The sequence below is a fragment of the Ranitomeya imitator genome, chromosome 7 (genome assembly GCF_032444005.1).
Source record: "Ranitomeya imitator isolate aRanImi1 chromosome 7, aRanImi1.pri, whole genome shotgun sequence".
NCBI classification, from domain to species: Eukaryota; Metazoa; Chordata; class Amphibia; order Anura; family Dendrobatidae; genus Ranitomeya; species Ranitomeya imitator.
Window position 1 is genome coordinate 133,588,696 of NC_091288.1, and position 15,367 is coordinate 133,604,062.

At 45.3% G+C, this 15,367-nt stretch overlaps 1 protein-coding gene across 1 annotated transcript in view; it reads right to left on the reverse strand.

The window, feature by feature from the left end:
• Positions 1-15,367, reverse strand: part of PGAP1 (post-GPI attachment to proteins inositol deacylase 1) — a 1,319,879-nt gene that overhangs the window by 506,150 nt on the left and 798,362 nt on the right. Inside the window, exon 18 of the mRNA XM_069733825.1 lies at positions 11,995-12,103. Within this exon, the coding sequence (XP_069589926.1) occupies positions 11,995-12,103 (109 nt within the window). The remainder of the gene's footprint in view (positions 1-11,994; positions 12,104-15,367) is intronic.

Here is a 15,367-nt window from a genome sequence, read left to right on the forward strand (position 1 = left end):
TGCACCACTTCTGCATTTATCAGCCACTCCTGGTTTTGGCTTACAAATACTGAGGTAAAATACTGACCAAATACTGATAGTGTGAAGGCAGCCTTATACTGACAAGTAGACAGTCACAGAGGATGGCAGGCAGCAAGGATTCTGGGAGATATATGTGGTGGAGGGAGCAGGGTGACAGCAGCACAGAGTATTTCAGGAGAGCAGTGTGCTGGTCTACAGCGGCCCCCTGTTTGGTGCGCGGCGCAGCCAGGGATTGTACATAGAGCGCTGTCTTTTATACACATGGATGGACCGTCTGCTCCACAGAAATCCAGGAAACATTTCTGCGGATTGATGGCCTGGTCTGATCCAGACTTTGCATACAGACCCCATTCCCCTCCTCAGATCCTGTCTTCTCCATCCTGTCCTGGCGATGTGTGAAAGCGAGGCGACAGGCGAAGTACGGGGTGATGCTGGGAAGGAAATGTAGCCATATAATAACGATAAAAATGAGACCCCTGTCTTCAGCTACCTCACCAGCCTTCCCCTGACTACACGTAACTGGAGGTCATGCTGCCCCCTCTATTACCCCAGACCCGTGTGCAGGTGCTCAGCCAGAACCACCATAGAATGGGTCCGCTTTCTGAAGATAATACTGCCATAGTGTTCTCACATAATACCGCCATATAGATCACACACAATACTATCAAATAGATCACACAATACTGTCATACAGTTCTCACATAATACAGCCATATAGATCACACATAATACTGCCAGTGTTCTCACATACCACCATATGCTTCTCACATAATACCGCCATATAGATCACCCATAATGCCGCCACATAGATCTCACATGTATTGTAAATAAAGACTCGGCCAGAATAAAGTCCTTTATTAATCTTTTTTATACCATACCGAACGCATAATCCTTGACTCCCTCATCTCCCACAACAAAAATAAACCACAATGGGGAAAGACACGCAGGGGGGAGAGGAGTGCATAGGAGAGGATTAGATACTGACTGCTGAGCCGGGTATCTAATCCTGTCCTGTGTGATACTGTGCTGCGCCGTGTATCTAATCCTATCTTGTGTGATACTGTACACAGGACAGGATTAGCTACACAGGATTAGATTAGCTACACAGGACAGAGGTAGCAGTGGTAGATGGTATATAGAGGCAGGCAGCAGTGGTAAATGGTATATAGAGGCAGGTAGCAGTGGTTAATGGTATATAGAGGCAGGCAGCAGTGGTAGATGGTATATAGAGGCAGGCAGCAGTGGTAGATGGTATATAGAGGCAGGCAGCAGTGGTAGATGGTATATAGAGGCAGGCAGCAGTGGTAGATGGTATATAGAGGCAGGCAGAAGTGGTATATAGGGGCAGGTAGCAGTGGTATATAGGGGCAGGTAGCAGTGGTATATAGGGGCAGGTAGCAGTGGTATATAGGGGCAGGTAGCAGTGGTATATAGGGGCAGGTAGCAGTGGTATATAGGGGCAGGTAGCAGTGGTATATAGGGGCAGGTAGCAGTGGTATATAGGGGCAGGTAGCAGTGGTATATAGGGGCAGGTAGCAGTGGTATATAGGGGTAGGTAGCAGTGGTATATAGGGGTAGGTAGCAGTGGTATATAGGGGCAGGTAGCAGTGGTATATAGGGGCAGGTAGCAGTGGTATATAGGGGCAGGTAGCAGTGGTATATAGGGGCAGGTAGCAGTGGTATATAGGGGCAGGTAGCAGTGGTAGATGGTATATAGAGGCAGGCAGCAGTGGTAGATGGTATATAGAGGCAGGCAGCAGTGGTAGATGGTATATAGAGGCAGGCAGCAGTGGTATATAGAAGCAGGTAGCAGTGGTATATAGAGGCAGGTAGAAGTGGTATATAGGGGCAGGTAGCAGTGGTATATAGGGGCAGGTAGCAGTGGTATATAGGGGCAGGTAGCAGTGGTATATAGGGGCAGGTAGCAGTGGTATGTAGGGGCAGGTAGCAGTGGTATATAGGGGCAGGTAGCAGTGGTATATAGGGGCAGGTAGCAGTGGTATATAGGGGCAGGTATCAGTGGTATATAGGGGCAGGTAGTGGTATATAGGGGCAGGTAGCAGTGGTATATAGGGGCAGGTAGCAGTGGTATATAGGGGCAGGTAGCAGTGGTATATAGGGGCAGGTAGCAGTGGTATATAGAGGCAGGTAGCAGTGGTATATAGGGGCAGGTAGCAGTGGTATATAGGGGCAGGTAGCAGTGGTATATAGGGGCAGGTAGCAGTGGTATATAGGGGCAGGTAGCAGTGGTATACAGGAGCAGGTAGCAGTGGTATATAGGGGCAGGTAGCAGTGGTATATAGAGGCAGGTAGCAGTGGTATATAGAGGCAGGTAGCAGTGGTATATAGGGGCAGGTAGCAGTGGTATATAGGGGCAGGTAGCAGTGGTAGATGGTATATAGAGGCAGGCAGCAGTGGTAGATGGTATATAGAGGCAGGCAGCAGTGGTAGATGGTATATAGAGGCAGGCAGCAGTGGTAGATGGTATATAGAGGCAGGCAGCAGTGGTATATAGGGGCAGGTAGCAGTGGTATATAGAGGCAGGTAGAAGTGGTATATAGGGGCAGATAGCAGTGGTATATAGGGGCAGGTAGCAGTGGTATATAGGGGCAGGTAGCAGTGGTATATAGGGGCAGGTAGCAGTGGTAGATGGTATATAGAGGCAGGCAGCAGTGGTAGATGGTATATAGAGGCAGGCAGCAGTGGTAGATGGTATATAGAGGCAGGCAGCAGTGGTATATAGAAGCAGGTAGCAGTGGTATATAGAGGCAGGTAGAAGTGGTATATAGGGGCAGGTAGCAGTGGTATATAGGGGCAGGTAGCAGTGGTATATAGGGGCAGGTAGCAGTGGTATATAGGGGCAGGTAGCAGTGGTATGTAGGGGCAGGTAGCAGTGGTATATAGGGGCAGGTAGCAGTGGTATATAGGGGCAGGTAGCAGTGGTATATAGGAGCAGGTAGCATTGGTAAATAGGGGAAGGTAGCAGTGGTATACAGGGGCAGGTAGCAGTGGTATACAGGGGCAGGTAGCAGTGGTATACAGGGGCAGGTAGCAGTGATATATAGGGGCAGGTAGCAGTGGTATATAGGGGCAGGTAGCAGTGGTATATAGGGGCAGGTAGCAGTGGTATATAGGAGCAGGTAGCAGTGGTATATAGGGGCAGGTAGCAGTGGTATATAGGGGCAGGTAGCAGTGGTATATAGGGGCAGGTAGCAGTGGTATATAGGGGCAGGTAGCAGTGGTATAAAGGGGCAGGTAGCAGTGGTATATAGGAGCAGGTAGCAGTGGTATATAGGAGCAGGTAGCAGTGGTATATAGGGGCAGGTAGCAGTGGTATATAGAGGCAGGTAGCAGTGGTATATAGGGGCAGGTAGCAGTGGTATATAGGGGCAGGTAGCAGTGGTATATAGGAGCAGGTAGCAGTGGTATATAGGGGCAGGTAGCAGTGGTATATAGGGGCTGGTAGCAGTGGTATATAGGAGCAGGTAGCAGTGGTAGATGCATAAGAAAATAAAAACTCTGTACTTACCTTCAGTCCTCTTCCAGGAAGTGCTGAATCATGGTCAGGGCAGAGCAGTGTGACGATCTCCCTGCTCTCTGAACAGGTCGGCAGTGAGCGGTGATTGCAGCCTGTACTGTAATAATAAGTACAGGCTGCAATCACAGCTCCTGGCTGCAGATACTCACCCCGAACCTCGCTCCCAGCAGCAGCTTCTCCCTGTCCCTGGCAGCTCCTGCTATGATCGCACACACTGAGCTGTGTGTGTGTGCGATGACAAAGGAAAATAAAAAACAAAATGGCCGCGATCTCCTCTCACAGCTGTGACGTAGCAGCCCAGTGGGCTTGCCCAAGTCACAGCTGAGAGGCAGGAGGAGCGGTCGGAGCCCGACTGTTGGCTCCTATGCCCATGGCTGCCGTAAGTGAGGTGTGCAAGTGTCGTGCCCAGACACTTACACCCACACTAATAAAAATGGCGGCCTCCAGTGGCAAAAGTAAAAATGAATAAATAAAAAAGTATTAAAGTAGTACATTTACATTTGTATTAAAAATAATTGATTATATAATCAATAATTATTAATACAAAAACTAAAATCATGGCACCCTCCCTTTAAATCAAATAGCTATGCCACACAAATTAGTTAACCCGTTTAAGACCTTATTATGATACAGAAAAGATAAATATCTTTGTACCATGTTAGCCAGTAGATCGAAAAATATTTAGAAAAGTATAAACCACTGAGGACTCTCAAATCTAGTAAGAATTGTAAAATTTGGACTAGTCATGAAGGTGCAAACAGCCTTGGGTGGTAAAGACTGTAATAATTAACCATTTCCATGCATCGACTTAAGATATTAGTGTGAAGCAGCAATTTCTCATTTTTTCAACAAATTCACAAAAACTGTTTCTTTAGGAAACTATTCAGATTTGAATATACTTTGAGGGGCCTATATATTGGAACTTCTCCGAAGATGATGCTATTTTAAAAATCAAACCCCTCAAATACTTCAAAACTGTTCTCAGGAAATTTTTTAATACTTCAGATACTAAGCGAGAATTATTGCAAAGTGGAATTTAAAAAAATACCCCCCATGTGGTCAAAATACGATAGTTCTGTTTAAACAAACGGCAGGGCTCAGAAAAGAAATATTTGAATTGTGGAACACAAATTTGCCTGAAAAAGAAGGTGCGCACCATTTCGCATTTGCAGAAATCCTAAGGTGCATTAACAGCAAAAACCGTTCACCAAGTGACCCCAAATTTGGAAACACCATTATTCAAGGATTTTATCCAGGGTATAGTAAGAATTTTGAACCCACATGTACTACACAGAATTTGATAATATTAAATTGTAATATTGAAAAAGTAATTTTTTTTCACTAAAATCTTGCTTTAGTCCATATTTATTTCTTTTGCAAGAGGCAACACCAAAAAGTGGACCCCACAGTTTGGTACCCACTTTATTACAAGCGCAGCGGTACCCCCATGTAGGCAAAAAGTTTGGTTTGGGCAAATGGCAGGGCTAGTGTCAAGGCTCCCGGGTGTAATTACTGCTGTGAGGCTACTCGCTGGTGTAAGGGAGCCCAGAGCAAAACAGCGGAGAACTCACAGGGTAACAAGCAGGACCTAAACCATGTGACAGAGGAGGAGCAAGGTGCCGGGGTGCAAAGGAGGCGAATGGTGCCGGAGAGTATTCAAACATGCCGAGGTCAAAAACCATGGGGATAAGCGAAGTACCGGAGAGTGAGACAGAACGATAGTCAGGTGGAAGCTGGAGGTCAAAGCCGAGTAAGCGAATGGCTAGAAACACAAAGCAGGGAAGCCGAGAGGATCAAACAGATCAGATAAGGCATGGAGGGCAAACAAACAACACAGTATGCACACACACACCTGGGGGTCAGGCACACAGACAAAACGAAAGTATAACTGACACAGAATCCTAGTCCAGCGTGTGTATAAATATCTTTCCCAGATCCAAAATGAGGCCACAACAATTAACCCTGGCAGGGCAGGGCATTAACCCTGCCCAAACAATGACAGTGCTCCCCCTTAACGGGGGCTACTGGACCCCAGACTTCTCTGCAAATCTGGCATGGAAGGCCCGCACCAGACAATCGGCGTGCACCGAACTGGCTGGGAGCCAAGACCGATCCTCAATAGAACACCCTTTCCAATGTATCAGATAATGGAGCTTCCGGCGCACCCACCGAGAGTCAATGATGCACCCTACCTCATACTCCTGCTGTCCCTCTACCAATACTGGCGGAGTATTGGATGAAGAGTCTTCCCTAACTGTCCCTACTGGCTTTAACAGGGACCTGAGGAAGACATCAGATATTTTGAAGGAGGTGGGCAGATGTCGTTTGTAGGCCACTGGATTGACTACCTCCACAATTTTGTATGGACCAATAAACTTGGGGCCTAGTTTCATAGAGGGTATCTTAAGCTTGATATTACGGGTGGATAACCACCTTCTCCCCTACTACAAACGCCAGACCTGGCCCCATCCTCCTGTCTGCAAATCATTTGTACCTTTTCTGGGCTTTAGAGATGTCCGTCTGAGCCGCTCTCCAAAGAGTTGTCAAACGCTGTACCATGCATTCGGCTCCAGGACAACCTGAATCCATAAGAGGTAATTCCCCAAAATGTGGGTCAAACCCATAGTTGACCTGAAAGGGAGACCTTTCAGTGGACTAACTCACATGAAAGTTGAACGCAAATTCTGCCATGGGCAATACCTTACACCAGTCCTCCTGTCTGGAAGAGGCCAGGCATTTCAGCATTTGCTCCAAAGATTGGTTTGTGTGTTCAGTCTGTCCATTAGACTCAGGATGATAGGCAGAGGAGAAAGACAGCGTAATCCCCAGCTTCTTTCAAAAGGCCCTCCAAAACCTGGCCACACACTGCACACCTCTGTCCAACACCACATTCAAAGGCACTCCATGTAACCGAACATCATGCTGTATAGATAAGCGGGCCAAGGTTTCAGCAGACAGTTATGGGAGTAGTGGTACAAAGCGGGCTTGTTTGGAGAACCTATCCACCCCCACCCCCATAACACTGAGTTGCCCCTGGAAGGAGGAAGATTTGTGATAAAGTCCATGGACAAATGTGTCCATGGCCTATCCAGAATTGGCAAAGACATCAATTCCCCGGCCGGCCGGGTATGAAAACTCTTGGAATGGGGGCGCACACCCCACATGCAGTCACAAAGTTTTTAACATCTGATACCATAGAGGGCCACCAGATACTTCTAGCAACAGACCTCCCCCCCCTTACCGCCCCTGCAATTCCAGGATGGGCATTTAACACAGAATAATAAAACTCCTGCAGAAGTCTGAGATGGAACCCTTCCGGTACAAACAATTTACCTGGAGGTTTACTACCAGGAGCCTAGTTTTGGGCCTCCAAAATCTCTCTCTGTAAATTGGAAGAGATTTCAGCCACCGCTACTCCTGGCTGAAGAATTAAGAATGGAGGAGGGAGTTTCTAGAGGGGACACAGAATCAAAGCTTCGGGATAAAGCATCAGACTTAAAATATTTAGATACCGGGCGGAATGTCATGGTAAACTGAAATAGAGAAAAAAAAAAAAGCACCCACCGAGCCTGCCTGGGGGTCAGTATTGGCAGACTCGATATAGGCCAAATTTCTATTATCAGTGATAACTGTAATGGGGTGGATGGCTCCCTCCAAGAAATGCCTCCATTCTCCAAAAACTAACTTAACCGCCAAACAATTCCCTATTGCCGACATTTTTCTCGACTGGAGAGATTTTTTTTTTTTTAGAAAAGAAGGCACACTGTTTCAGACTAGTGAGTGTGGAAGGACCCCGGGAAAAAACTGCCCCCACCCCCACCTCAGAAGCGTCAACCTCCACAATAAAGGATCTTGACTGATCAGGTTGTATCAACACAGGAGCTGAAATAAAACATTTTTTTAGTGTCATGAAATAATTTTTTGCAGCCACGGACCAATTTTTCACATCAGCCCCCTTGAGAGTGAGGTCCGTCAAAGGCTTTACCACCTGTGAAAAACCCTTAATGAACTTCCTGTAGAAGTTAGCAAAGCCCAAAAATCGCTGCAACCACTTCAAGTCATGAGGCTGCACCAAAACTGATCCAAACTGTAATGACCTGGACCTTATGAGGATCCATGCGGAATACTTCCACTGACAGAATTAAACCCAGAAAAGAGTTCTTGCACAAAAATGAACAATTTCCCAGTTTAGCATATAAATGATTCTACCTGAGTCTCCTAAGAACCATACGCAGATGGTGCAAGAGGGTTTGACTGTCTACTGAGTACACTAAAATGTCATCCAGGTAGATGACCACATAACGCCCAAATAGGTCAGAGAAAATAACATTAACCCCTTCATGACCCAGCCTATTTTGACCTTAATGACCTGGCCGTTTTTTTGCAATTCTAACCAGTGTCCCTTTATGAGTTAATATCTCAGGAACGCTTCAACGGATCTTAGCGGTTCTGAGAATGTTTTTTCATGACATATTGGGCTTCATGTTAGTGGTAAATTTAGGTCAATAAATTTTGCGTTTATTTGTGATAAAAACGGAAATTTGGTGAAAATTTTGAAAATTTCGCAATTTTCACATTTTGAATTTTTATTCTGTTAAACCAGAGAGTTATGTGACACAAAATAGTTAATAAATAACATTTCCCACATGTATACTTTACATCAGCACAATTTTGGAAACACTTTTTTTGCTAGGAAGTTATAAGGGTTAAAATTTGACCAGCGATTTCTCATTTTTACAACAAAATTTACAAAACCATTTTTTTAGGGACCACCTGTCAGGGCTCGGAAGTGAAGTAGTGACGTTTTGAAATGCAGACTTTGATGGAATGCTCTGAGGGCATCACGTTGCGTTTGCAGAGACCCTGATGTGGCTAAACAGTAGAAACCCCCCATAAGTGACCCCATTTTGGAAACTAGACCCCGAAAGGAACTTATCTAGATGTGTGGTGAGCACTTTGAACCCCCAAGTGCTTCACAGAAGTTTATAACGCAGAGCCGTGAAAATAATAAATACGTTTTCTTTCCTCAAAAATAATTATTTAGCCCAGAATTTTTTATTTTCCCAAGAGTTACAGGAGAAATTGGACCCCAAAAGTTGTTGTCCAGTTTCTCCTGAGTACGCTGATACCCCATGTGTGGGGGTAAACCACTGTTTGGGCACACGTTGGGGCTCAGAAGGGAAGTAGTGACTTTTGAAATGCAGACTTTGATGGAATGGTCTGCGGGCGTCACGTTGCCTTTGCAGAGCCCCTGGTGTGCCTAAACAGTAAAACCCCCCACAAGTGACCCCATTTTAGAAACTAGACCCCCCAAGGAACTTATCTAGATATGTGGTGAGCACTTTGAACCCCCAAGTGCTTCACAGACGTTTACAACGCAGAGCCGTGAAAATAAAAAATCATTTTTCTTTCCTCAAAAATGATGTTTTAGCAAGCAATTTTTATTTTCACAAGGGTAACAGGAGAAATTGTACCCCAATAATTGTTGCGCAGTTTGTCCTGAGTATGCTGGTACCCCATATGTGGGGGTAAACCACTGTTTGGGCACACGTCAGGGCTCGGAAGTGAGGGAGCACCATTTGACTTTTTGAATACAAGATTGGCTGGAATCAATGGTGGCGCCATGTTGCGTTTGGAGACCCCTGATGTGCCTAAACAGTGGAAACCCCTCAATTCTACCTCCAACACTAACCCCCCCACACCCCTAACCCTAATCCCAACTGTAGCCATAACCCTAATCACAACCCTAACCCCAACCCTAATTCCAACCCTAACCCTAAGGCTATGTGCCCACGTTGCGGATTCGTGTGAGATTTTTCAGCATCATTTTTGAAAAATCCGCGGGTAAAAGGCACTGCGTTTTACCTGCGGATTTACCGCGAATTTCCAGTGTTTTTTGTGCGGATTTCACCTGCGGATTCCTATTGATGAACAGGTGTAAAACGCTGCGGAATCCACACAAAGAATTGACATGCTGCGGAAAATACAACACAGCGTTTCCGTGCAGTATTTTCCGCACCATGGGCACAGCGGATTTGGTTTTCCATAGGTTTACATGGTACTGTAAAGCTGATGGAACACTGCTGCCAATCCGCAGCGGCCAATCCGCTGCGGATCTGCAGCCAAATCCGCACCGTGTGCACATAGCCTAATTCTAAAGGTATGTGCACACGCTGCGGAACCGCAGCAGTTTCCCATGAGTTTACAGTTCAATGTAAACCTATGGGAAACAAAAATCGCTGTACACATGCTGCAGAAAAACTGCACGGAAACGCAGCGGTTTACATTCCGCAGCATGTCACTTCTTTCTGCGGATTCCACAGCGGTTTTACAACTGCTCCAATAGAAAATCGCAGTTGTAAAACTGCAGTGAAATGTGCCGAAAAACCGCGGTAAATCCGCAGCGGTTTAGCACTGCGGATTTATGAAATCCGCAGCGGAAAAATCCGCAGAGGACCAGAATACGTGTGCACATATCGAAACCCTAACCCTAGCCTTAGTGGAAAAAAAAAATTCTTTATTTTTTTATTGTCCCTACCTATGGGGGTGACAAAGGAGCGGGGGTCATTTACTATTTTTTTTATTTTGATCACTGTGATAGATTATTTTTCAGTGATCAAAATGCACTTTGGAGCGAATCTGCCAACCGGAGGATCGGTAAGAATGATGAGGTGGGGGGGAGCATGGGGGGGGTGGATCGGAGCGAGGGAGGGTGGATCGGAGCGCGGGGGGTGGATTGCAGCACGGGGGGTGGATCGGAGCATGGGGGGGATGGATCGGAGCGCGGGGGGGTTGGATCAGAGCACGGGGGGGTGATTGGAGCACGGGGGGAGCGGACAAGACCACGGGGGAGCGGAGCACAGGACGGAGGGGAGCCGGAGCAGTGTACCGGACAGATCGGTGGCTTGGGGGGGTGATCGGTGGGGTGGGGGCACATTAGTGTTTCCAGCCATGGCCGATGGTATTGCAGCATCGGCCATGGCTGGATTGTAATATTTCACCAGTTTTAATAGGTGAAATACTACAAATCGCTCTGATTGGCAGTTTCACTTTCAACAGCGATCGTAGCCACGGGGGGGGGGGTGAAGTCACCCTTCCCTGGGCTAAACTACCACTCCCCCTGTCCCTGCAGATCGGGTGAAATGGGAGTTAACCCTTTCACCCGATCTGCAGGGACGCGATCTTTCCATGACGCCACATAGGCGTCACAGGTCGGATTGGCACCGACTTTCATGACGCCTACGTGGAGTCAAAGGTCGGGAAGGGGTTAATAAACATCGGCCTTACTATTACATATCTACTAGATGGTGGCCCGATTCTAACTTATCGGGTATTCTAAAATATGTATGTAGTTTATTTATGAAGTGGTGTTTAAATCCAGCTGCAATATCGCTGATTGCTCGCGCCCGGCCGCCCGCGACCAATCAGCGAAGTGTGGTTTAAATCACGTGCCAATTCGCGGCTGGACTGCACCTGTCGTTGACTGGTCGTGCCAGCCGCCAGCGACCAATCAGCGACGCGGGATTTCCGTTAGACAAATAGAACCTTAAACGATTATATATATATATATATATATATATATATATAAATATAGATATATATATATATATATATATATACACACACTAGATGGTGGTTTGATTCTAACGCATTGGGTATTCTAGAATATGTATGTACATTGTGCTGTGAGTGGGGGTTAAATTCCGTGCCAATATAGCCGATTGGTCGCGGCCGGGCATGGAGTATATAGCACAGCCACGTAGTATATAGTAGCCACGTAGTATATACAGTGGGGCAAAAAAGCGGCTGTGCTTTCACTTTCACTTTACGGCGGCAGTCACTGAGTGCGGGAAGCAGACTGCAAGGGACCTGACGGACACCAGAATGTAAGTATGTGCTGTTTTTTTTTTTTAGTTTAACGCTTGTAACCAGGGTAAACATCGGGTAACTAAGCGCGGTCCTGCGCTTAGTTACCCGATGTTTACCCTGGTTACCCAGGGACCTCGGCATCGTTGGTCGCTGGAGAGCTGTCTGTGTGACAGCTCCCCAGCGACCACACTACGATTTACCTACGATCACGGCCAGGTCATATCGCTGGTCGTGATCGTAGGTAAATCGTATAGTGTGACGGTACCCTAAGCCTGTCGCTGATTACCTGCGTCAAATCCTGATGCAATCCTGAACGTAGAAAGTGATAGTGCTGCGGTTTCTCTCTCTCTCCTAGGACACTCCAAATAATAATAATAATAATAATAATAACCACACAGAGAAATATCCCTATTTTACACAGTCATAACATTTATCAAGGGGTGTAGCGAGTATTCAGACAAGACAGAAATGTTCTCCCTGAAATAGTAAGTAAAGGTTTTTAATAACTTGAACTTGCAATTCAATAATGAGATGCCTAAAACTGTCCAGTATGTTTTGCTTCTTACCTTATAATGGCAGTCTTTAGAAGTGTACATAGTTAATTTTACCATCCTACTGTCATTCTGGGGTTGTGGAACATGCAGCTTGGCAGATAGCTGCAGAGGGAATTCATCACTTAAATAGAAAAAAATATATAAGCAGCTTTATAAAAATGTAATTCTTTCAAGTTATTACATTCCAGTTACAATAACATATTTTTAAAGTGGCATTAAAGGGAACCTGTCAGGAGGATTGTGCTGAGTGACGAATAGACAGTGTGAGGTCTGCGCCGTTATACTGATTACAAAGATACCTTTGTTGATGAAATCCATCTTGTGGTTGTTTATTAATCTTTATTTTCAGTTTTGAGTTAATGATATTCTCGTGCTCCAGGGCGGAGCTTCAGGGGGGTTCTTCATGTGGTGCTCGGATCAGCTAATCATACAGAAGACTGCTTATAGGTAACTGATCCCTTAATGACCTGGCCCCTAGTTTACATAATTAATATTATATATACATACTAGACTGTGGCCCGATTCTAACGCATCGGGTATTCTAGAATATGCATGTCCCTGTAATATATGGACAATGATGATTCCAGAATTCGCGGCAGACTGTGTCCGTCGCTGATTGATCGAGGCAACCTTTATGACATCATCGTCGCCATGGCAACCATTATGACATCATCGTCGCTGTGCCCGTTGCTGATTGGTCGAGGCCTGGCGGCCTCGACCAATCAGAGGCGTGGGATGTCTGCGTCCTTTATGACATCATCGTCGCTGTGCCCGTTGCTGATTGGTCGAGGCCTGGCGGCCTCGACCAATCAGAGAGCCGGGATTTCCAGGACAGACAGACAGACAGACAGACGGAAAAACCTTCAGACAATTATATATATAGATTGAAAAAAAACAACCGCTTCTGCGGGCAGGCTCCAGTATCTGTGCTGTGCATACAATTATTAAAGGGACACTGTCACCTGAATTTGGAGCATATCATTTACTCAAAACTTAAAATAAAAATTAAACAACAACTACAAGACTGATTTAATCAACCAATGTATCATTTTAATCAGCATAACGGCGCCGGCCTGAAACTGTCTGTAGGTTACTGTGAACAATCCTGCTGACAGTTTCCCTTTAAATGGACTAGACAAGTACTAGATTGTCAAGTATGAAATGTATATAGAATTTACATGTAGGGAACTTTGAAACTATCTGAAAGCAACAAATTTATCAAACAAACTGCTATAACTTTTTTGTTTAATAATTTCTTAACTGGTTTCATAATTATTACTGCATTATTTTAAGGAACATAATTATTCAACACAAACACAATGCATGCAAAAATTTAACTTTTCCTTTTAAAGGGAACCTGTCACCCCAAAAATCGAAGATGAGCTGCAGCCACCAGCATCAGGGGCTTATCTACAGAATTTTAAAATGCTGTAGATAAGCCCCCAATGTATCCTGGAAGATGAGAAAAAGAGATTATATTATACTAACCCAGGGGCGCTCCCCGCTGCGGTCCGGGTCCGATGGGCATCGCGGTCCAGTCCGGGGCCTCTTATCTTCTTACGATGGCATCCTCTTCTTGTCTTCACGCCGCAGCTCCGGCGCAGGCGTACTTTGTCTGCTCTATTGAGGGCAGAGCAAAGTACTGCACTGCGCAGTCGCAGGGAAAGGTCAAAGAGGTCCAGCGCCTGCGCACTGCAGTACTTTGCTCTGCCCTCAACAGGTCAGACAAAGTACGCCTGCGCCGAAGCTGCGGCGTGAAGACAAGAAGAGGACATCATCGTAAGACGTCATCAGACCCGGACCTCCCCTGGGTGAGTATAATATAACCTCTTTTTCTCATCTTTCAGGATACATCGCGGGCTTATTAACAGCGTTACAGAATGCTGTAGATAAGCCCCTGATGCCGGTGGCCACAGCTCATTTTCGATTTTTGGGGTGCCAGGCTCCCTTTAACTGCATGTTTGTCTTTGAACAACATTTTACTGAACATAAACAAAGTGATACATTTACCAAAATGATGCTGCTAACATGAACTGTAAAGTTTGAGAGCTTGCGTCAGTTCATGTTAAGAACATGCCTACAACTGTGAACATTTGGTGTTATTTTTATTGTGAAGCAAACAACAAATAGGACCAAATAACTGTAAACGTTAGTGTACATAAATATTCACCCCTTAAAGTCAGAAACTTGTAGAGCCTTTTACGGCAATTGCATCTGCAAGTCGCTTTGTACAAGTCTCTATAAGCTTTCCACATCATGCCACTGGAATTTTTACCCAATACTCAAGGCAAAACTGCTCCAGCTCCTTCATATTAGATGGTTTGCTCTGGTGAACAGCAATACAGCAATCTTCAAGCCTGACCTCAGAATCTTAACTGGATTAATGTCTGGGCTTTGACTTGGCCATTCCAAAACATTTACACATTTCCCCTTAGTGACAGAGCCAATTTGGTACTTAATGACCGGGCCAATTTTTACAATTCTGACCACTGTCACTATATGAGGCTATAACTCATATGAGGCTTAATTTTAAAATTTAGCAATTTTCAAACTTTGTATTTTTATGCCCTTAAATCAGAGAGATATGTCACAAAATAGTTAACAAATATCATTTCCCACATGTCTACTTTACATCAGCACAATTTTGGAAACATTTTTTTTTTTTGTTAGGAAGTTATAAGGGTTAAAAGTTGACCAGCGATTTCTCATTTTCCAACAAAATTTACAAAACCATTTTTTTTTTAGGGATCATCTCACATTTAAAGTCACTTTGAGGGGTGTACATGACAGAAAATACCATAACTTGACAACATTCTAAAAACTACTCCCCTCAGGGTATGTTTACACGTTAAGGAAACGCTGCGTGTTTGAAGCTGCGTAGAGCCGCAGCGTCAAACACGCAGCGTCCAGATGTTACGGCATAGTGGAGGGGATTTCATGAAATCCCGTCTCCACTATGCGGTAAAACACAGAGGCGACAGACACACGTAAACGGACATGCGGTGCATGTGCGACAACATGTAACATGCGACATGTGACATGCAACATGCGACGACATGCGACATGCAACAACATGCGGCGACATGCGACAACATGTGACATGCAACATGCAATGACATGTGACATGCAACATACACCCAACACATACATACAGTACATACATACAACATACATATAGACATACAGTACATTAAACATAGAGTACATACCATCACTTGTCACTTTGATCCCCGAAGCCAATGTCACCTGTAAAAAATATTAAAATAATAAACAAACACTATACTCCCTGACCCACAGAAATCCAATTAAAACGAGTGTCCCAAGAAGAGTGTGACCGCTCTCCAGGGGCACCAGGAATACAATGATGGAAGGTATCCTTCCACAA